The 22,375-nt window shown below is 42.8% G+C and overlaps 2 protein-coding genes across 2 annotated transcripts; both read right to left on the bottom strand.

Moving 5' to 3' along the window:
• Positions 1–1,717: 1,717 nt before the first annotated feature.
• LOC132592991 (vomeronasal type-2 receptor 26-like) lies at positions 1,718–5,786 on the bottom strand. The gene is made up of 4 exons (XM_088654815.1): positions 5,551–5,786; positions 4,725–5,016; positions 3,115–3,987; positions 1,718–1,786 (listed from the first exon to the last, which is right to left on the bottom strand). Exons 1-4 carry the CDS (start codon positions 5,784–5,786, stop codon positions 1,718–1,720), a joined length of 1,470 nt encoding a protein of 489 aa, XP_088510941.1.
• A 2,439-nt stretch (positions 5,787–8,225) lies between these two features.
• On the bottom strand, positions 8,226–17,165 carry LOC132592992 (vomeronasal type-2 receptor 26-like). The gene is made up of 4 exons (XM_088654816.1): positions 16,353–17,165; positions 10,875–11,102; positions 9,790–9,916; positions 8,226–9,127 (listed from the first exon to the last, which is right to left on the bottom strand). The coding sequence occupies exons 1-4, from the start codon at positions 17,163–17,165 to the stop codon at positions 8,226–8,228; spliced, it is 2,070 nt and encodes a 689-aa protein (XP_088510942.1).
• Between the last annotated feature and the right edge of the window lie 5,210 nt (positions 17,166–22,375).

Here is a 22,375-nt window from a genome sequence, read left to right on the forward strand (position 1 = left end):
AAAGTACCCCGTTACAGTGGTTCTGTTCTTACCTGCAGGGTCACTCTGGGCCCATTAGGACCCATTCTGTCTTTTATAAATTTTTTTTATACTATTAAAACAACTATCTGACTTTTAGAAGATGTATGAAGGCAGCCCTCTTTATGGAAGTTTTCAATGTTTGATGTTTTATCATTTTATTATAATTATTAGTTTTTGTTGGGAGCCACCCAGAGTGGCTTGGGAAACCAAGTCAGATGGGTGGGAGATGTCAGATGTGGGGAGGCGACACGAAGAAGGTGGAGAATAATTTTGTTTTTAATGAATAAGAATTGGAATTAAGAATAAGAAACCCGCTATAACTATATTAAGAAATTATGAAAACCAGGAAGAAGGGATCTGAGGAAGTCACAAATATAATGTTTAACAAATAAGAAATTGATATTTTTAACTGTCTGTTTGTTTGTGTGTTATGTTGGCGGACTATATATAAATAGCTGTATCCTGGGGCCTCTTGGTGGCAGGGGGGGATCAGGGGTCAAGGAAGGGGGGGGAGGACAAACCCAGCTATAAAATGGACTACCTTCGACTCCCAACACCCACAGGACCTACTTGTGGCAGAAGGGGACTTGTGGGGGGGAAGGAGGGAAGGTGGATGGACATGTTTTTATGTTTTGTCTCTTTTGTGTTATTATATAAAACCAATAAAAATTATTTAAAAAAAGATGGGTGGGATAATAATAATAATAATAATAATAATAATAATAATAATAATAATCCGGAACACAGTGTCATCTGTATGCTGATGATCTGCAGCTCTATCTCTCCATTCCATTGGAAGGAGAGGAGGTGGTGAAGGTACTGTACATTTGTCTGAAGAGAGTGATGGATTGGATGGGGGCTGAATCCTGATAAGAGGGAAATGCTTTGGGTAAGTGGTTCCTACTCCTGACCTGTTCTGGGAGAGGTTGCACTCATTCTGAAGCCAGAGGTTCTTAAGTCTGTGAGTACTCCTTGATTCTAACTCACCATTAGAGTCTTGAGTGGCTTCTGTGGCTAGGAGGGCTGACTTCCACCTTAAACCTGTTCACCAGCTACAACTGCTCCAAGATGTATGCACCCTGAAATTAGCATCATACAAACTCAGGCAGATTTTAATGTTCCTTCTCAGCCCTAACTTAGTCTTCAATCTAATGCCACTAACTGAAGATTTGCCTCAGGGATTCCACAAACAGTCATGTTGGCCAATGCTGGACTCTCTGATAGCCATTCTTCCTTCTTAGTGTGAGATGTCTTCTGTGCCTGTTGATTTTTTGGTATTGTGGCTGATTTAAAAAAAATATGTACTGATAGATCTTACAGTACTTCTTATAAAACAATGTTTTCTCCTAGATGGTTTATAGGTGTAAAATAAAAATACGGGGAATTTCAGTCTCACATGCAATATATTATCATGTATGCAGTCGAACAGGCAGGGCCTTAGAAGATGATGGATGCAAACATAGAGGAAAAGACACTCTTACCAATAGAGTATCTCTCCATCAAAGTAGTATTCATGTAGATTGAAATCTTCTTATTTTAGAAAATATTTTCAATAGTGAATATCAAAGTTACTAATGTCTTAAGTTCTTTTGTTCCATCACATTTTGTGGATAACCACAAATTATGGCATTTCAGGGACTCTGTATTTATTTCCCATACCTGAGTGAAGGCTCTGTGCCATTTGATTCTGTCCTCATTAATGGTGAGCTCTTTGCCAGGAGGGGCCTGAGGATCCAGCCTTCCCACTTTGACTCTGATGTATGATCTATTTGGGAAAGTGACCAAGTTGGTAATATCAAGGCCAACTGCTAACTCTCCATTTTCATTTAATGCAATTTCATCCCCAGCACTGTTGTTGAATGAGATTCTCTGCAGGAATGAGTGCAGCTAAGTGGAAAGATAATCAAAAACTCTATAGTCTGATTAAGATGGTTGGATAGCATCCTTAGATGGAATCAAACCCTTTCCGTGTAGCAGTTAAACACTTCAGTTCACAATGGAGAGCATCCATATTTCAGTTGCATGTACACGAAGAGTAGGAAACCATGAATCAGTCTCAATTCAACAGCCAAGAGACTTTTATAAAGAAATGTTGAGGAGAGTTAAGCCTATAGACCTGCTTGCTTGGGATCAGCCTTTGTCAAGACCCAAGAAAGGGAAGGAATTTGAGAAGTCATGTAAGAGAAGAGATAGGAGATCATGCTCTCAAAACATCGGAAGGCAACATGAGAACATCTGACAGGACCTTTCCTTAGTTTATAGAGTGGACTTGAGCATGGTGTCATGGACTTGCTGGGTGCAGACGAGTGGTAGGAAGCAGAAGCTGGGGAACCCCAACGGGACACCCCAAGGAAAGGAGGATCAGAGCCAGGGGATTGGTGGTGGGTTGACAGTGAGTGGTCAGTGGGAGAAGAAGGAGCTGATTGGCAGGTGGAGGTGTCAGAAACTGAAGAGGCAACAGGGTTAAGGGAGCAGGAAGAGGCAGACAGCAATCCAGGCTCAGAGGTAGGAGAGTAGGATGGAGAGAAGGAGGGTCTATAGAAAGTGATCACACATTTTGCTAGCATCTTCTGAGGAGCAAGTGGTGAAGTCAGATGTGGCTTGAGGGCCCAGGAACCCCTGGCCGTGGGCAGACAGGGAAATATGAGGAGTTGCGAAAAGGCCTTCCAGGATGTGCCCAAGCAGCGGCAGCTCCCTGATTGACTGCTCTTCTGTTTTCTCTTGGACAGGATGAGGATTATTTTCCTGGGGCCATGCATTCCTGGCCCCCAACCTTACACCACTGGGTAACTGGATAGGATAAGGAGACAGAGACAATTGCGGAGGAATTTGGAGGGTTTGCAGTGTGGAGGAGGTGGTTGTCACAGCTTCACGTACGTGTAGTTATTGGTAGACTTTTGCTTGTGAAAGTCTATGCCATCTAATGTCTGTTTAGTATTATTATAGGAAATATTATATTTCCCATCTTTTAAATTTACTTAAGGTTTATTTTTAATTTCTTAAGTTTTATCCTATTATTGTTTGCTCATAATTAAATGCTTACTCACATAATGACCAATGCAGTAAATACAAAGCATTAACTGGAAAATATACCTGCCAAGGTTCTACATATTGAGGAGAGATTTTTTCCATAGCCTCTCTTCCTTTATGGATGGTTCTACCCAAGTGTTTGCTATTCAAGGCATGCGCCAAAGCATAGACAGCATTATAGATATTGTAGCTATGGCCGGTCATGCTCATTTCAAAATACGGTGCCAGGAGGCTCTCCAGCATCTCCTCTCCAGTACACATGTTTGTTGAGAGAGTGGCATTTGAAAGTGAACAACTGAATGCATCTTCCCAAAAATCTTTAATAAAACCATCTGTGTCTGTCCAATGAGGACGTATACTCTGAAGAAAGTCTTTAAAGCTGTGAATCTCTTTGAAGTGAATTGCAAAGGATATCGCACCATGGTACATTCGTATATTAATATCAATAATTTTTTGAAGGCTATCTAATATGAAATCAATTTGGGCAGTTGTAATCCATACTTTTCCTTCATGTGACTTCTCTCGAGGAAATAGTAGCTGAGTAAACTCCATTAAACTTAAAATATTTGACAACCATATAATAAATCTACTTTCTCCATATACAAGAACTGCATTGGCTTTGTAGCTTGTTAAAGTTGAAAACAAAACCCTTTTGTCTATCATTTCTAGTTTGTTACTCTTATAATTTAAATTGAATTCCACTCTTTCTGTGAATGCCGAACAGATTCCATTCTGGAAAAACAGTTTTTCAATTGTCTGTAAGAAACGTTCCCCCGCTTCGTTAGCTGGAGTGATGAGCCCCACCCATTTCCATCCGAAATGCAGAAGTAACAGGATAATTCCCCGATACTGAAGGTCTTCGTTGGGGACCATGCGGTAAAAGGAAGGGATCTTGGTTCCATCATTTATGGCTGGTTCAAATGAACCATATGAAATCTGGAAAAAGCAAAAGCCAAATGTTTTCAAGTGGAAACAAGAACTCAAGATATTCCAATTTATTTAAATATAAACACACACATGTACACACCCGCACGTACACACACACACACACACACACACACACACACACACTGAATATATATATCCCAATTGGACAAGATTAGGGACTTACATAGAAAAACAGAGATATTTTTGCTGAATGTTTTCTGTAGATATTTATTTCTTTTTATTTTGTCATCATTATTGCTTTATACTTGTACACATTGATTGTATCCAAGAATAGGGAGCATTTAACAAGGCTCATATTAATATACTAAGTGGATGATTAAACAAAACTCCGAGATGGAAGTGGAGTGATGGAAATTGTTGATCTTGCTCTTCTACTCTGTAACCTTTATAATGATCGTAGGCAGAGCGTGATTCTCTATCTGCTAAGAACACTTTCAGGAAGATTTCCTGGGAAATCCTGAAGCTCTTCATTAGATTGTATATGCTATTCTTCTCAGAGCACAATAAACCACATAATATAAAATATCAGTAAAATGCAAAATAATGTACCAGCACTAATTAGAACAACTAAAAACACAAATTTCCCTTCTTACAAACATTGTTGGAAATACATATTATACATAGTATGCCCCTTTTGTCCATTTTTCCACCCCATATATATGAATCAGTAGATTCCTACTGCAAGGAAAGTATGAAATCTCTGTTTTTCAATACCCATATTCTACCTGTGGAATCTTGAAAAGACCTAAGATGTTTGCCATGCACCAGGAAGTATCAGAGCTAAGTCCCCCAATGATTCCTATTACATTTTTCTGGATGCCACATCTGTAGTTGGGAACAAAGTGATGTGATTTAAAGATCAGGTCCAGAGTGTTTTGGTAGGTTATCTTGGAATCATAATAGCTGTCATAGATGTGGAACCCAAGAGAGACATTGGGCAACATCCTGGGATTCTCGTTGATCTCATCAATAGCAAACACCAAAGCAAGGATGTGCTGGTAGAACTTTGTCACCACCCTGGAAATGAAATGAGATTTTTTTGATGGGGAAATTAAACAGTGCACAGAATCTAGATATGAGAATTTCACCTGCCATCTGATAAAGAGAGGATGAAGCCAGCAAAGTTTATTTATATATTTAGGCAATAGAATGATACTGTCTAATTAAAAAAGCTGTTGCACATTTCTTCTATATCTCCAGCAACCCATGTTTGTTTTCACCAGCTTTAAAATTTGGGTATCATCAACAAAGTTGAGTACCAGACTACTTGGCTATATGCTTTTCCTATTTTTTATGCCATTACTTTTCTATTACGCATACTCTCTTTTCTACCTCTCTTTACAAAATTAGACTAAAAAAAAAAAGCAAGCTCATTGTTCATTGACAGTATGCACATAGCCTATATGTACAGAGATTTCTAATAAAATCTCTCCACACATTTTTTTAAGAAAAATTCTAAAGCTATCCCCCCTTCAAATCAATCAAAGTTATTTTCAGACATATACAGCATATAAGGAATAATTAAAATAATATTAATTACCGCTTACGTACAGTGGAGTATCAATGACGACCTGGGAAGGGTGTTTCTTGAAGAATAATTCGGGGACTATGTAATAGAGATGAGATACCATTGCACCAATGACCAGGTCACCTGTCTCATGCCACTCGTACTGGACATGGACAGGATTATTAGTTGTGCATTTAACACTTTGTACTTGGGACACCAGATTGGGGAGCAGCGGAAGCAGCAGGAGCAACATCTTGATGGCAAATTCCCTTTTCTGCATGGACTCCCCTGGTTCTCTCTAGAGTATTCTTACTCTCCTCCACCTGATCTGAACAAGACAAATTGGGTGGCAGCTGACTCTGTAAATTAGGCACTTTAAGGGACACGTATCCACCTTATTGGTAACTTGAACACTGTCACAACAGAATGCCTTGGATGCCAAACAAGATACAGTGATTTGATATGAAAGAGGGAAACTGATAACTGATAAGTAACAGAGCCCAGCCTAGTTGTCTATGGAGCACTGAGGAGGTTATAATCATTACAGGCTTGCTTGTTGATTCTCTTTTTCCACTGTGGCATCAGGAGGCTCAGTCAGGTGGATTGATTATTGTAATTTTCACAATGATTTGGGAGAGAATCACTTGTGCAGTGTTTTTGGATTCTATGGCGCATCAGCAGTAGGGGATTTGCCAAAATATGACTATTATTATTTTTAATTTTTTTTCTTGATTTCCCTATATTGTTAGGGAAATCAATAGCAGCCACATTTTAACAATACCAATTTTATCTAATTAATCCTATTATGTATACCAATTATTCAAATGTCAAATTATGTAATTTAATTAAACTGGCCCCCTTGCTTACTAGATCTGATGGCTTCATTCTTCTACATTATTTCTGCGTTCCACTATGAATTTCTATTACATTCCATGCAAAAATAATAATCCCTTATAGAACAGCTACAGTCTTGTGATTTCTATTTGTGTTGTTATATTTGGTAATTTATATAAAGTTTCAAGTGAGGAACTCCAATTGTATTCCTTATTGTTTCCTGCGTGTAACAGGTTTTCCCCATGATCTTTTCCCATCCATATATGCTATTGTATCCTTCATTCCTACAACTGTTGATGGTTCCCATCATGCCCTGGGAGAAGCAGTTATCCCACAGTTTCCAAAAGTCACTCCATCGCTTTGTCCTGTGATACGGCTTCCAGTAAAAAAGCAGTGTTCACCATTTTTCCCAGCCTAGGAGGAATGGTCTGAACCCAGACTGCAAATAGTTAATCCAAACACTTCTATTCCTGCAGCTGGTAGACTGGAAGCTGGATCTGCCAATGTAAGTATATCTGTCCCAGCACAAAATCATAGGTAAGGAATGAACCTACAAGGTCTTCTAGTTCACTCCTTGCTATGGCAGGATATCTAGAGTTGAGCTGGCTCCATCCTTTCCCCGCTTCCTAATTGGGGAGATCCCTCACTCTCCCACCTATGTGACAGTGATCAGACATGGTTTGCCATCACCCTAACTGAATTGTGGCAGCAATTCTGCAGAGCATCCTTGCCTTATAAAGATGTGGAGACCCTGGATAAAAGCATTAATATACTTTACAAACAACTTTAGAAACAACATATCTATATTCTCTGAAGCAATTTGGCATAAGTTATTAATTTTCAGTCTCATTAGAAGTGTAATTCAGAAGTCTAAAAGGCTTGTCCTATTAGGGTTAGTAATATCCAATGTGTTTCCATCCAGATATTGTTGCATATATCTGTTACTTTTCCTTGTTAAAGCTATTTAAAAAAACAAGGGGGGAAAGGCTGCTTTAAACTTCTCCTTCTTCTATTCCCCAACTACCAGGTGTGAGAGAAATCAATATTGTAGAGCCCTCAACTATTTCAAAATGCATTTTGATTATGGTACCCTACTGTATGTTGTCTTCAAAATGAATTTGCAGATTCCACGAAGTAACTAATAAGAGACTTTTTTATTAACAATCAAAATCCATATATGTACAACATACATCAACTGAACCATTTCTAAATTAAAAGGCTGACAGTTATTCTATTAAGATTCCATTTGCTTTAAATACACAGTAATACACGACAGAGGAGTATGGAGTGTTAGGGAAGGGTAGTAACTCTAGCGGGTAACAAGTCATGCTCCTTCTGGGGTAGTTTGTCTACCTCTGATCCCCACGCTGCACTCAGCTCTCACCTGTGGATCCTAGAAGCTGTCAAGATGCAACAGCGGCCACCCCACAAAAAAGATTCAACTGGCTGCCTAAACCAGGAGAGGGCAGCCAATGGGCCTCAAATCCTCAATGAGTTCGGAAATTTCTCTGCATGCAAAACCAGGTTCAGACTGATTGAGTGGGTGAGAGCAATAACAGGTCCAATGCTCAAAAAGGTGACTACTTCAGGTGCTGTAGAGGGACGTGAGGGGGAGATGGGTCTCGTAAACCTAGGAAGGGAGCCCATCTAGAAGAAGGAAACTTTGAACTTAAACCACCACTGCTTTACAGCTTTGCTCCTTTGTGAAAAGGGCTTTGGGTGTAGAGCCTGAGAAAAAATCTGCACCCGTTGCCTTCGGAACATCCTTGGGAGATGAAAAAGGAAAGGAGTAAACATTACACATATCTGGAGTAGAGACCCAGAAAGTGATACCAGCCAGCAAGTCCTTGTAGCCTCAGACCCAACAGAAAAATTCTTCAGTCATTTATACCTTTCTTTGGGCCAGCTGCTCTCTTTTGTTCAGGTCAGGCCTCACCACAATAATGTAGCATTTAGGGGCAAAAATGCAAGCCAGTAACCCAGCACCAGAAGCAAAGATGGAGAAGATCTCCACAGCCACCATGTATTTTCCTCTGGTGCTCAGGTAGGTTGGAATGAAGGAGAGCCAAACGCTGCAGAAGACCAGCATGCTGAAGGTGATGAACTTGGCTTCGTTGAAAGTGTCAGGCAACTTCCTGGCTACAAAGGCCACCGTGAAGCTGACAGTGGCCAGGAAGCCCATGTAGCCCAAAACACAATAGAACATGAGGACTGACCCTTCATTACAAAGAAATATGATTTCTTCCGTCATTGAGTGCATGTCCACATCTGGGAATGGGGGAGAGGTTGCCAGCCAGAGGACACAGATCCCAACTTGAACAATGGAGCTGGAAAAGACAATGGAATAAGCCAGTTCTTTGCCTACCCATTTCCTCATATTGGTTCCTGGTTTGGTAGCCATGAATGCCAAAACCACCAATATGGTTTTGGCTAAGATGCTGGAGAGGGCCACAGAGAAGACAATGCCAAAAGCAGTTTGTCGGAGAAGGCAGGTCACCTTATTAGGTTTTCCAATGAACAACAAAGAAGAGAGGAAGCACAAGAGGAGGGAGATAAGGAGACCATAGGTGAGGCTTCTGTTGTTGGCTTTGACTATGGCTGTATTGCGATGCTTAATGAAGATGCCAAGCACCAGAATTGTGATCAGAGAGAATAGAAATGCAGAGGAAATTGAAACAATGGCCAGGGTTTCATCCAAGGCTAGGAAGTTTGGAATCTTCGGAATGCATAGATCCTGGTCATTGTTTGGATACTGATCTGCTGGGCAACTGATACATGTTTCTATGTCTGAAAACAAATTGATTTCATATTAGATAGAAGACAAAGAAAAAATGCATTACAATTTGAAGCATCCAAAACTATTTTAAAGTATTTCCTCATCAATAATCCATCTAGCATAGTATTTTCTACCTAAAAATGTTTAAGAGCTTCAAGCCCAAATGCTTTTAAACTAGAGGCATCAAAAATAAATCTCATGAATCAAATCCGGAATTTTCTACTTGGAGGACATCTGCTCTTACAGTCCCCCTGCTTTTTCTTAGAACCCAATTAACTGGGCAGCAGATTAAGAAATAAATTACAGCTGAAATTTTAGGAGCCCAGAAAGGCACGTTTAATGAGACTTTCACCCTCTTGTCAAACAACCTAATTCTTAGAGTAGAAAGCACCACTTCTAGCCCACCCTAATTTTGTAGAATTTGGAGGTAAAATATATTAGCTTCCACTTAAAATAGAAATCTTCAAGATGTTTTAAAGATAAAAATATATTGATGGTATCTATAAACAATGAGAACAACACATCTGTTTATTTAAGCCTTCTCTCAATACATCTACCTCTACTCCTACTAATAATAATAATAATTTAAGACTTCTCTCCTGCAGCAGTTTAATGTCAACAATATTGACAGGAGCCCAGAGCTTTTGCAGTATCTTAAGATGTCATCCCCAACCTTTCTCATTTGAAATAATTCCTTCTGGACATCGATCACAATCATAGCAGCAAAACTTCTCCCCCTCCTTCTTTTTCTTCCCGTAACCAGGAAGGCAGTTGGCATTACATACAGAATGTGGTGGCACCTATCCAAAGAGATAGGAAGAGTTTAATATTAAGATCTTGTTTTGGGGAATTTATCAAATATCCAATATCAGGTGATTTAACAGTAAATAGGAGGACTAATAGCGTGAAATGATCCATATGTACACAAGTGGCACATACAGTGTGGTAAAAAGCTGCTGTTCGAAGCATCATACAAACACATGAAGATTTCAATATTCATACCTGGACCTTACAGCTGTCTTAGAATTCGGTGTAATTTCACCCCTGGCTTTGACTTTTGATGGAGTCACCACCTAACGGCATTTGCTTCAAGGAGATCAAGTGGGGTTTTTTGTGGTGGCTCAAGGAATTAAAGGTAAGCCATTATAGTGGTTCTGCTCCTACCTGCAGGGTCAGTACAAGAAACTAGTACTAGGAGCGCCAGTGTGGTGTTGTGGTTAAGAGGGGTAGACTCGTAATCTGAGGATCTGGATTTGCGTCTCTGCTCCTCCACATGCAGCTGCTTGGTGAGCCTGGGCTAGTCACACTTCCTTGAAGTCTCTCAGCCCCAGTCACCTCACAGAGTGTTTGTTGTGGGGGAGGAAGGGAAAGGAGAATGTTAGCCGCTTTGAGACTCCTTCGGGTAGTGATAAAGCGGGAAATCAAATGCAAACTCCTCCTCCTCTTCCTCTTCTTCTGCTTCTAAATCATTCCATGACTTTTGGGCTGTGGTTTCCTGTTGGGCCACATCCTGTCTCAGAGAGAAATGCTTTGGGTGGGTGGTTCCTATGCCTGACCTGTTCTGGGAGGAGTTGCATTCTATTTGAAGCAAGAGGTCTGGGAGCACTCTTCTATTCAAACTCATCACTAGAGTCTGAACTGGTTTCAGGTGCTAGTGAATTTCAAAATTAATAATGTATGAAGTGCTTTTGTTGCATCCCATATTGTGGATAACCACAAATTATGGCATTTCAGGGACTGTGCATTTATTTCCCATACCTTAGTGAAGCGCCTGTGCCATCTGATTCCGTCTTCATTAATGGTGAGCTCTTTGCCCGGAGGGGCCTGAGGATCCAAACTTCCCACTTTGACCCTGACATACGAATTATTTGGGAAAGTGACCAGGTTAGTAATATCAAAGCCAGCTGCTAATTCTCCATATTCATTTAATGTAATTTCATCCCCAGCACTGTTGTTGAATGAGATTCTCTGCAGGAATGAGTGGAGCTAAGTGGAAAGAGAATCAAAGTTAAGCACTTCAGTTCACAACAGAGAGCATCCATATTTTAGTTGCACATACAGCAGGAGTAGGAAATCATGAATCAGTGCCAATTCAAAAATCAACAGACTTGCATAATGATGATATTATGGAGAGCTCAGAGCATAGACCTGCTTGCTTGTGAGCAGCCTTTGTCAATATCCAAGAAAGGGAAGGAATTTGAGAAGTCATGTAAGAGAAGAGATGGGAGTTTATAATCCTAAAGGACAGGAATGCAACATGAGAACATCTGACTGGACCTTTCCATTGTTTATAGAGTGTATTTGTGCATGGTTGGATGTTGGATGCAGTGGAGTGGTAGGAAGCAGAAGCTGGGGAAACCCAAAGGGACACCCCAAGGAAAGGAGGCTCAAAGCCAGGGGATTGGTGGTGGGATGACAAGGAGTGTTCAGTGGGAAAGGGGGAGCAGACTGGGAGGTGGAGGTGTCAGAAACAGAAGAGGCAACAGGGTTAAGGGAGCAGGAAGAGGCTGTGGAAGACTGCAATCCAGACTTAGAGGCACAAGAGGATAAAATCAGGGTCTAGAGACAGTGATCACACAGTTGCTAGCCTCTTGTGGGGACCTACCAGTGAGGCCTCAGGGCGCAGAAACCCCTAGTGGTGGGCAGACAGGGAAAGATGAGGATTTGGGGACGGGACCTTCCAGGATGTGCCCAGGTAGTGGCAGCTCCCTGATGGGCTGCTCTTCTGTTTTCTCTTGGGTATGAGGAAGACTGCAAAAGGCAGTGCCTGGGGTTGGGGTCCTGGTTGTGCTCCCTCAGAATTATGGGCCTGGGGCCATGGACTCCGGCCTCCAACCTTACACCGCTGGGTAACTGGACTGGTAAGAGAGACAGAGAGAATTCTGGAGGGATATGGGGAGGCAACAGGGGAGAAAACGGAGGCGTTTGCAGGGTGTAGAAGGTGGTTGGCAAAGCTGCAGTTACCTGTAGTTGTTGGTAGACCTTTGCTTCTGAAAGACTGTGTCATCTGAAGTTTGTTTAGTATCATTAAGCAGGTTCTCCCCTTAAGGAGAGCATGGGTTGCGGAAGGGTTAATAAGACGTTCCCTGGTTTGTTGGGCGGGTCAGTTTGGATGGCCACTGAGGGTATTGTTGCTGGGGAGAATGTTATGTTGCAATTATTTGATTGACAGCCACAGCCTATATATACTGGGGCAAGCAGCTTTCGCTTTTGGTGCTTGCAACAGATCTCATTGCTTCTACTGGAGATGGATGTATTGTAACTGCAATGATTGCAATTTACCCGTGCATTGCCTTCCCTCTTTCCCTATTAAATTAAAATAATACCCAATTCCTTTGGTTCTTTTATTTCAAAATTTAGGCTTTCTTTTAAGTCTGAGTTTGCCTTTCCCCCCTCTCTGTGGACCTTTCCTCACCCCTTCCCCCCTGCCCCCGGCTCGCTTACCCGGCTGGTGGGTTGCTTCAGGGCTCCTTCATCTGGAGCCTGACCAGGTAGAGGGGCCACCCGGGGGCTTTTCTGGCCCTCCTGGGCTGTTTTAGCGGGGCTTGACCGGGCAGAAGGCGAGCACGCGGCTGCATTCCTTGGTGCCGTGCGCTGTTTCTTCTCCTGCACCCCTGAGCCCCTGATGGGGTTTGAGGCTTCCTGGGGGTGGGGGGTCGCCTGTGGAGGCTCTGCTGAGCTAGTCCACCCCCCCACTGCACCCAGGGGTCGCGGGTAGCTCTGTGGGGCGTGCAGGAGGCTTCGGCGAACGCACGCACCAGCCAGTTGGGGAGCTCTTCTTCCTGCTCCTCTGTGCTTTAAAGAAAGAAAAAGGGTTTCCCCCCCCTCCTTGAGGCCTTCTGTCCCCTCCTGCTTGGCCATCCGGGGCTCCGCCATTTTGGGGCCTCTGGCTGGGTCTGCTGGCTTCTGCTCAGTCACCCTGCTGGGCAGTTTTGGCGGGAGCGCCCTTTTGTGCTGTTGGAGTCACATTGTACCACCTGGTGGCAAGTTGAGTTATTGCACCTTTTTCTAGAAATTAACTTGTTTTGGTTCCTGGATTTAGGTAGGAGTTTTGGGGAAGCATGATCTGTTGTATTTCTTTATGGTTGACGGTTGGCTCCTTCGTTTCTGAGTTTGGCTTGATTGCTTTGCTAGCCTAACCCTTTTTATTATATATTTTAGTATGGTGTTGAAGCAGGCTGTGACTCAGCCTGCGGCTTCTAGTTTGGGGAAGAGACCAATCAGGGGTCCATCACAGGACTTGCGTTTGCCCGCACCCCTGGTTCCTGTGTTGGGTCGAGTCCTTCATTGTGAGCCTTGCCGGGGACCCGGAAGCCTTGGCTCGCTTTGGATCCGGTTTGGATGGGCTCCTGGTTTATTTAGGTATCCAGTTGGATACAGTGGCCCTGACTTCGCGATTGCCCGAGGATAAGATCTGAACTTCGAAAAGAGTGATTGAAGAAACACTCCTGCTCCCCAAGGTGACCCTGAGTCCTTGCTGGGCCATTTAAACTTTGCTTGTAGGGTGTTGGCTCCTGGGCGCCCCTTTTGCACCCGCCTGAGCAGACGTACGGCTGGGCTTCGGGCACCATTCCATAGGGCGTGCCTGTCCAGTGGGGAGAAGGCAGACCTTAGAATGTGGCTTGAGTTCCTGAGGGATTTCAATGGCATTTCCCTATGGCAGGACACTTTGAATCTGCATGCTGATTTTCAGATTCATTCTGATGTGTCTGGATCTTTGGGTTTTGGGTTGTTCTGGAATGGGAAATGGTGTGCCCAGCGCTGGCCTGCAGAGTGCCAGGGCGGGGCCGTCACGCAGGATTTAACCTTTCTCGAGTTTTTTCCCCATTGCAGTTGATGTTCATATTTGGGAAGAGGACTTCAGGAACCATCGCGTGTGTTTCTGGTCTGATAACCAGGCGGTGGTAAATGTGCTGGCTAAGCAGTCCACTTAGTCGGGCAGGGTCTCTGCACTGTTACGGGCTTTTGTGCTGCAATGTTTGCGCTGCAATATAGTGTTTTCGGCTCATTTCATTCCGGGTGTGTCTAATGAGATTGACAATGCTCTGTCCCGTTTTCAGATGGAGCAATTCTGGTCCCTGGCTCCGGATGCCCAACCGCAACTGGAGTATTTCCCGGAACATCTTTGGAACCTTGGCAGCAATTAGTCTTGCAGGGAGTAGCGGCCTCAATTTCCCCTTCTACCCTTAGATCCTATCAGAAGGCTTGGGCTGATTTATTGGCGTTTCGCTCGCGGTCCTCAGCCGTGGGGGTCGATTCCCGCCCATCCATGGCTCAGGTGTTGCAATATTTGGCACACCTTTTTCAGTTGGACCGGTCTGTGAGGACCCTGAGAATTCAGTCAGTGGCTATTTCTTTTTTCTCTGAGTCCTTTTTAAATAAAGACCCATGCTCCAAATTTGTAGTGCGCAATGCGTTAGAAGGTTGGGGTAGGCTATGCTCTCCTCGGACCCCGGCCAGGCAACTTTTCATTTGCTGTCGAAGATGCGGTCAAAGCTAAAAGTCGTTTGTTGGTCTAAATATGAGGCCAGGCTTTTCTCTGCTGCCTTTTCTGTAGCATTTTTTGGAGCCCTGAGGGTAGGTGAGGTGGTACTAGAGGAGTCAAGGGCGGGCCCCCCCAGGGGCTTGCTCCTTCAGGATGTTTGCATCTCTCAGTCGGAAGTTTCCCTTACTGTCCGGCGCTCAAAAACAGACCAGATTGGCAGAGGCGCGCTGATTCGCTTGCCAGCCACTGGTCAGGAGAGCCCCTGTCCTGTCAAGCATGTCCACCGATATTTGGCCTTGAGACCTCCAGGCGATGGCCCATTTTTCAAACATGAAAATGGGCGGGCTTTGGGGTGCCAACAATTTGCTAGGGTGATGTGCAAGGTAATTGTTGCCTGTGGTTTCCCTGCTTCAGACTATGCTCCACATTCGTTTCGTATTGGGGCGGCCACAACGGCTGCTCATTGGGGCCTTTCTGTTGACAGGATCAAAAATATGGGGCGTAGGAAGTCGGATGCTTATAAACGTTATGGGCAGAAGAGTCGTTGATTTGTTGTTCTTGTGCTTTATCATTTCTTCAGGCTTAGCACCAATGCTGATCTGGATTATGGGGCACAGCATCGTTCACTGGGCTGGCATTCGAGTAAGGGAGTACAGCCTGGGACCGGGTCTCGGCTTCCCACAACACATAAAAGTGTCTTGGATGGCCACTTGCAGGATGCAGTGGGGTGAATTTCTCCCGCTGATTCGGAATCAAGTGGTCCTAGAGGGTCACACTGCTGCCATAGTGATTCATTTGGGGGAGAATGATTTTCCTGCTCTCAATTGTTTTTCCTTGTGCACCACAATCTTGCCTGATGCTAAGATTCTCTGGTCACATTTTTTTTGCAACAGAAAGAATGGCGGGGCAGCCATTGCCCAGCTGCTACAGAAAAGGCCAGGAAGCGCACCACCAGCACGGCGGCCAAGCGTGTCTTAGAATTAGGGGGGTCTGTTATTCAGCATCCGCAGATTTCAGATAAGGCTGAAGGAGTTTTCCAGGATGATGGGGTTCATCTGTCACCTAAGGGGAGTGATGCTTGGTTGCAGGATATAGTTAGGAGCTTGAGGAATTGGTTAGGGATGCGAGTGGTTTGGCGGCGTGCTCTAGGAGGTCGTTGGCAGTTAGGCATTGGTTCAAATTGGATGGTGGAGGGGTACGGATTTGGCTAGGCCTGCCCCTCAAAATTACTGCTGCCTTTAGGGGTATTCCGTTAAAGGAATCCTAGGGCTCCACATGTTTGTCCGTACCCCCAGTAGGGGCTAGAACTGCGCATGAGCCTCGGGCAGCATCTGGGGGAGAGGTCAAGGGCGTGGTGACCCTGCCCCGGCCTCTCTCAGAGGGTGCTTACCTATCCTGACTTCCCCAGTATGCTAGGGGAGTCAGATCTGTCCCAGGCGGGGGACAGATGGCATGGGAACCAATGCCTAAGCAACCACTCACATCAGTTGTATTTAAATAAAGTTGAGGCCAAAACTAATGCCAAAAACCTTAAACTTAAATTCCGTGTGAAGTGTGAGTTATTGGTGGGAAGTCTTAGGTACCTCAACATGCAATAGGAAATATTATAATTCCCATCTTTGATACGATAAAATTACTTAAGGATTATTTTTAATTTCTTAAGTTTTATACTTTTATTTCTTTACTGATGATTAAATGCCAACTCACATAATGTATCAATGCAGTGAATGCTTTGTAAGAGGGAACAATACCTGCCAAGCTTTTACATTCTGAGGAGAGAGTTTTCCCTTAGCATCTCTTCTTTTGCTGATTGCTCCAGCCAAGTGTTTGCTATTTAGGGCATGTGCCAAAGCATAAACAGCATTATAGATACTGTAGCTTTGCCCAGTCATGCTCATTTCAAAAAATGGTGCCGGGAGGCTCTCCAGCATCTCCTCTCCAGTACATTCGCGAACACCTGCTGACACAGTGGCATTTGAAAATGAACAAGTGAATGCATCTTCCCAGAAATCTTTGATAAACCCATCTGTGTCTGTCCAGTGAGGATGTATACTCTGAAGAAAGTCTTTAAACCTCTGAATCTCTTTGAAGTGAATTGCAAAGGATATAGCACCATGAAACATTCGTATATTAACATGTTTTTGAAGGCTATATAATATGAAATCAATTTGGGTAGCTGTAATCCATACTTTTGCTTCATGTGACTTCTTTTGATGAAATAGTAGCTGAGTGAACTCCATTATGCTTAAAGTGGTTGACAACCATATAATAAATCTACTTTCTCCGTATACAAGAACCGCATTGGCTCTGCTGGTTGTTAAAGTTGGTATCAAAATCTGTGAGTCCTCCAGCATTTCTAGTTTGTTACTGCTATAATTTATATTGAAGTTAAGTCTTTCTGTGAATGCCGAACAAATTCCATTCTGGAAAAACATTTTCTCAATTGTCTGTAAGAAACGTTCCCCTGCTTCATTAGCTGGAGTGATGAGCCCAACCCATTTCCACCTGAAATGCAGAAGTAACTGGATAATTCCCCGATACTGAAGGTCTTCATTGGGGACCATGCGGTAAAAGGAAGGGAAGTTGGTTCCATCATTTATGGCTGGTTCAAATAAACCATATGAAATCTGGAGAAAGCAAAAGCCAAATGTTTCCAAGTGGAAACAAGAACTCATGATATTCCAATTTATTCAAATATAAACACACACACATGCACAGACTTAAATATTGGATATATATTGAATCTATTATCCAACGTTTACCAAGTTTAGGGACAGCACCAACCCCAACTTTTATAGGAAAACACAGAAAACCTTCCTCAATGTTTCTGTAGATATTTATTGTTATTATTGTGGAATCATCACAGCTTCATTCTTGTACATATGGATTGTGTAAGCGTGATTCCCCACAGGGAGCCAGCCCCCATCATCCTAACATCCACCTCGCCAAGTACAGGGAGCAGCAGTGGGTCTGAAGCAGCCAGGGGGGAAGGGAGAGACTCGGAGTCGGAGGGAGAGAGAAGCAAGCGTGTAGAACGATGGGAAAGCTCAGGGGAGGAGAGATGTAGGCAAGGGCTCCAGGATGCTGGAGAGCAATTACACCGCTTTGACCAGGAGGAGGCTGAGAGGGTATCGCTCCTTTCGGCGCAAGAGTTAAGGAGAGGACCGTGACGCAGGTCAAGGGGGAGGCGTTTTGGGGTGCCCCAAGAGACGTACGCAATTTCCGGATTCTGGTTCGGACTGAGAGGTCATGCACTGTAAATACTATGCACAATAAAAGTCTTTAAAGACAAACTAGACTCAAGCGGAGTTACTCTAGAGTAGCCACGACGACCCTCTGTATCCAGGAATAGGAGAGGATTTATCATGGCTAATGTTAATATACTAAGTGGATGATTAAACAAAACTCCAAGATGGAAGTGGAGTGATAGAAATTGTTGATCATGTACTTTTGCTCTGCTCATTGTAGGGGTAGGTTGATTCTCTATCTACTAAGAACTCTCTTGGGAAGATTTCCTGGGAAATCCTGAAGATTTGCACTAAATAGTATATGCTATTCTTCTCTGAGCACGATAAACCAAATCATATAAAATATCAGTAAAATACAAAATACTGTGCCAGCACTAATTAAAACAACTAAAAGTAAATCCAACAATGCAGCACAATAGTGACACCATTATGTATATAACTGTCTGAAATGACAGGTGACAAATGCCAGAACAATAGCAAGAAAAGAGTGTTTTCAATTAGCCTCTGAAAGTAAACAATGTTGATTAACATCATACTTTGGGAAAGGACTATCTTGATTTTTAAGGGGAGGAACATTTTTAGTTAATGTGTTCTCAGTTATTTTTGGCTATGAAGCCAATGTCAAAATCACATATTGAGAAGCTCACAGCAAGCCAGTGCAGTGCAGTCAGGACTAATGTATATGAACGAGTCTAGATGCCTCCTTTACAAACTTGGCAGCTTTACAGAAATCTTCTGTTATATCTATTACACACATTGTTGGAGATGCATATTATGCCCCCTTTGTCTATTTTTTCACTCCATATATATGAATCAGTAGATTCCTACTGCAAGGAAAGTATGAAATCTCTGTTTATCAAAACCCATATTCTACCTGTGGAATCTTGAAAAGACCTAAGACGTTTGCCATGCACCAGGAAGTATCAGAGCTAAGTCCCCCAATGACTCCTATTACATTTTTTTGGATGCCACACCTGTAGTTGGGAACAAAGTGATGTGATTTAAAGATCAGGTCCAGAGTGTTTTGGTAGGTCATCTTGGAATCATAATAGCTGTCATAGATGTGGAACCCAAGAGAGACATTGGGCAACATCCTGGGATTCTCATTGATCTCATCAACAGCAAACACCAAGGCAAGGATATGCTGGTAGAACTTTGTCACCACCCTGCAAATGAAATGATATTTTGTTTGATGGGGAAATCAAACAGTGGACAGAATCTAGATATGAGAGATTCACCTGCCTTCTGATTAAGAGAGGGTGAAGCCAGCAATGTTTATTTATTTATTCAGGCAATAGAATAATACTGTGTCGTTAAAAAAGCTGTTGCCCATTTCTTCTATATCTTCTATGTCTTTAGCAATGTTTCGGTATCATCAAGAAAGCTGAGTACCAGACTACTTGGCTATATGCTTTTCCTATTTTTTATGCCATCTCTTTTCTCATTCTCCTACTCCCTTTTCTATCTCTCTTTACACAATTAGACTCAAAAAAAGCTTATTGTTCATTGACAGTATGCAGATAGCCTGTAGGCACTTATATGCCATATAAAATCTCTCCACACATTTTTTTAAAAAAGTTCTAGAGCTATCCCCCCTTCAAATCAATCGAAGTTATTTTCAGTCAGATATAGCATATAAGGAATAATTAAAATAATATTAATTACTGGTTACTTACAGTGGAGAATCAATGAAGACCTGGGAAGGGTGTTTCTTGAAGAATAATTCAGGGACTATGTAATAGATATGAGACGCCATTGCCCCAATGACCAGGTCACCTGGCTCATGCCACTCGTGTGGAACATGGACAGAATTATTAATTGTGCATTTAACACTTTGTGCTTGGGACACCAGATTGGGGAGCAGCAGAAGCAGCAGGAGCAACATTCTGATGGCAAATTCCCTTTTCTGCATGGACTCCCCTGGTTCTCTCTAGAGTATTCTTACTTTCCTCCACCTGATCTGAACAAGACAAATTGGGTGGCAGCTGACTCTGTCAATTAGGCACTTTAAGGGACACGTATCCACCTTATTGGTAACTTGATCACTATCACAACAGAATGCCTTTGATGCCAAATAAGATACAGTGATTTGATATGAAAGAGGGAAACTGATAACTGATAAGTAACAGAGCCCAGCCTAGTTGTCTGTGGAGCACTGAGGAGGTTATAATCATTTCAGGCTTGCTTGTTGATTCTTTTTCTCAACTATGGCATCAGGTGGTTCCCTCAGGTGGATTGATTATTGTAATTTTCCACAATGATAGGGGAGACAATCACTTGTGCAGTGTTTTTGGAGTCTGTGGCGCATCAGCAATAGGGAAACTGCTAAAATATTACTTTTTTTAAAAAAAAAGTTTCTTGATTTTGCTATATTGTTCCAATCGCAGCCTCATTATAACAATACCTGTAAGAGGAAGGGAGTACAGGGAACCCCCTCCTCTAATCAGGAGCAGCTCATCGACTAGTAGTCATGAGAGCGCAGTCTCGGCAGAGGCTAGGCAGGAAATAGGAAGAGGGGGCCGGGGCTCTGACAGCCTGGGAGAGCATGAGCAGCACAGCCAGGAACGGAGGGAGGAGAGCAGGGGGGGAAGGGAAAACATGGAGTGCAGACCTGTCCCCCCCCCCCCCCGGTTCCGGAATTAAGGAAAAGACGGAAAGGGAGGAGACTGTCCGCGCCGCGCCTTTTATGTTGGAAAAGGGGGCGCAGGGGTGCAGTCCCGGATTCTGCATCGGACTGAGGAGACATGTTTCTTGACATCCCATTACACTGTACATAGAGCGCACCAATAAAGATTGTTTACAGACAAGCAGGTGCCGAGTCGTTACTCTAGAGTAGCCGCAACAGCCTCTGACAATACCAATTCTATCTAATTAATGCAATTATGAATGCCAATAATTCAAATGTCAAATGATATAATTTAATTAAACTGGCCCCCTTGCATGCTAGATTTGATGGCTTCATTCTTCTACTTTATTTCTGCTTTCCACTATGATAATAATTTCCATTACATTCCATGCAAATAAAAAAAATCCCATATAAAACAGCTACAGTCTTGTGATTTCTATTTGTGTTGGTATATAAGGTAATTTATATAAAGTTTCCAAGTGAGGAGCTCTAAATGTATTCCTTATTCTTTCCTGCATGACAGGTTTTCCCATCCATATATGCTATTGTATCCTTCATTCCTACAGTTGTTGATTGTTCTCATCATGCCCTGTGAGAAGCGGTTATCTCACGGTTTCCAAAAGTCACTCCATCGTTTTGTCCTGTAATTCGGCTTCCACTAAAAAAGCAGTGTTCACCATTTTTTCCAGCCTAGGAGGAATGGTCTGAACCCAGACTGCAGATAGTTAATCCAAACACTTCTATTCCTGCAGCTGGTAGACTGGATGCTGGATCTGCCAATGTAAGTATATCTGTCACAGCACAAAATCATAGGTAAGGAATGAACCTACAAGGTCTTCTAGTTCACTCCTTGCTATGGCAGGATATCTAGAGTTGAGCTGGCTCCATCCTTTCCCCGCTTCCTAATTTGGGAGATCCCTCACTCTCCCACCTATGTGACAGTGATCAGACATGGTTTGCCATCACCCTAACTGAATTGTGGCAGCAATTCTGCAGAGCATCCTTGCCTTATCAAGATGTGGCGACCCTGGATAAAAGCATTAATATACTTTACAAACAACTTTAGAAACAACATATCTATATTCTCTGAAGCAATTTGGCATAAGTTATGAGTCTCATTAGAAGTGTATTTCAGAAAACTAAAAGGCTTGTCCTATTAGGGTTAGTAATATCCAATGTGTTTCTGTCCAGATATTGTTGCATATATCTGTTACTTTTCCTTGTTAAAGCTATTTAAAAAAAACAAGGGGACAAAGGCTGTTTTAAACTTCTCCTTCGTCTATTCCCCAACTACCTGGTGTGAGAAAAATAAAGATTGTAGAGCCCTCAACTATTTCACAATGCATTTTGATTATGGTACCCTATTGTATGTTGTCTTCAAAATGAATTTGCAGATTCCACGAAGTAACTAATAAGAGACTTTTTATTAACAATCAAAATCCATATATGTACAACATACACCAACTGAACCATTTCTAAATTAAAAGGCTGACAGTTTTGCTATTGAGATTCCATTTGCTTTAAATACACAGTAATACATATCAAGGGTGTATAGAGTGTTAGGGGATGGAGAATAACTCTAGTGGGGAACAGGTCATGCTCCTTCTGGGGTAGTTTGTCTACCTCTGATCCCCACCCTGCACTCAGCTCTCACCTGTGGATCCTAGAAGCTGTCAAGATGCAACAGCAGCCACACCCCACAAAACAGATCCAACTGGCTGCCTAAACCAGGTGAGGGGAGACAATGGGCTTCAAATCCTCAGTGAGTTAGGGAATTTCTCTGCATGCAAAACCAGGTTCAGACTGATTGAGTGGGTGAGAGTGAACGTGGGTCGAATGCTCAAAAAGGTGGCTACTGCAGGTGCTGCAGAGGGAAATGAGGGGCAGATGGGTCTCGTAA

The sequence above is a fragment of the Zootoca vivipara genome, chromosome 12 (assembly GCF_965207765.1).
Source record: "Zootoca vivipara chromosome 12, rZooViv2.hap1.1, whole genome shotgun sequence".
Classification (NCBI taxonomy): Eukaryota; Metazoa; Chordata; class Lepidosauria; order Squamata; family Lacertidae; genus Zootoca; species Zootoca vivipara.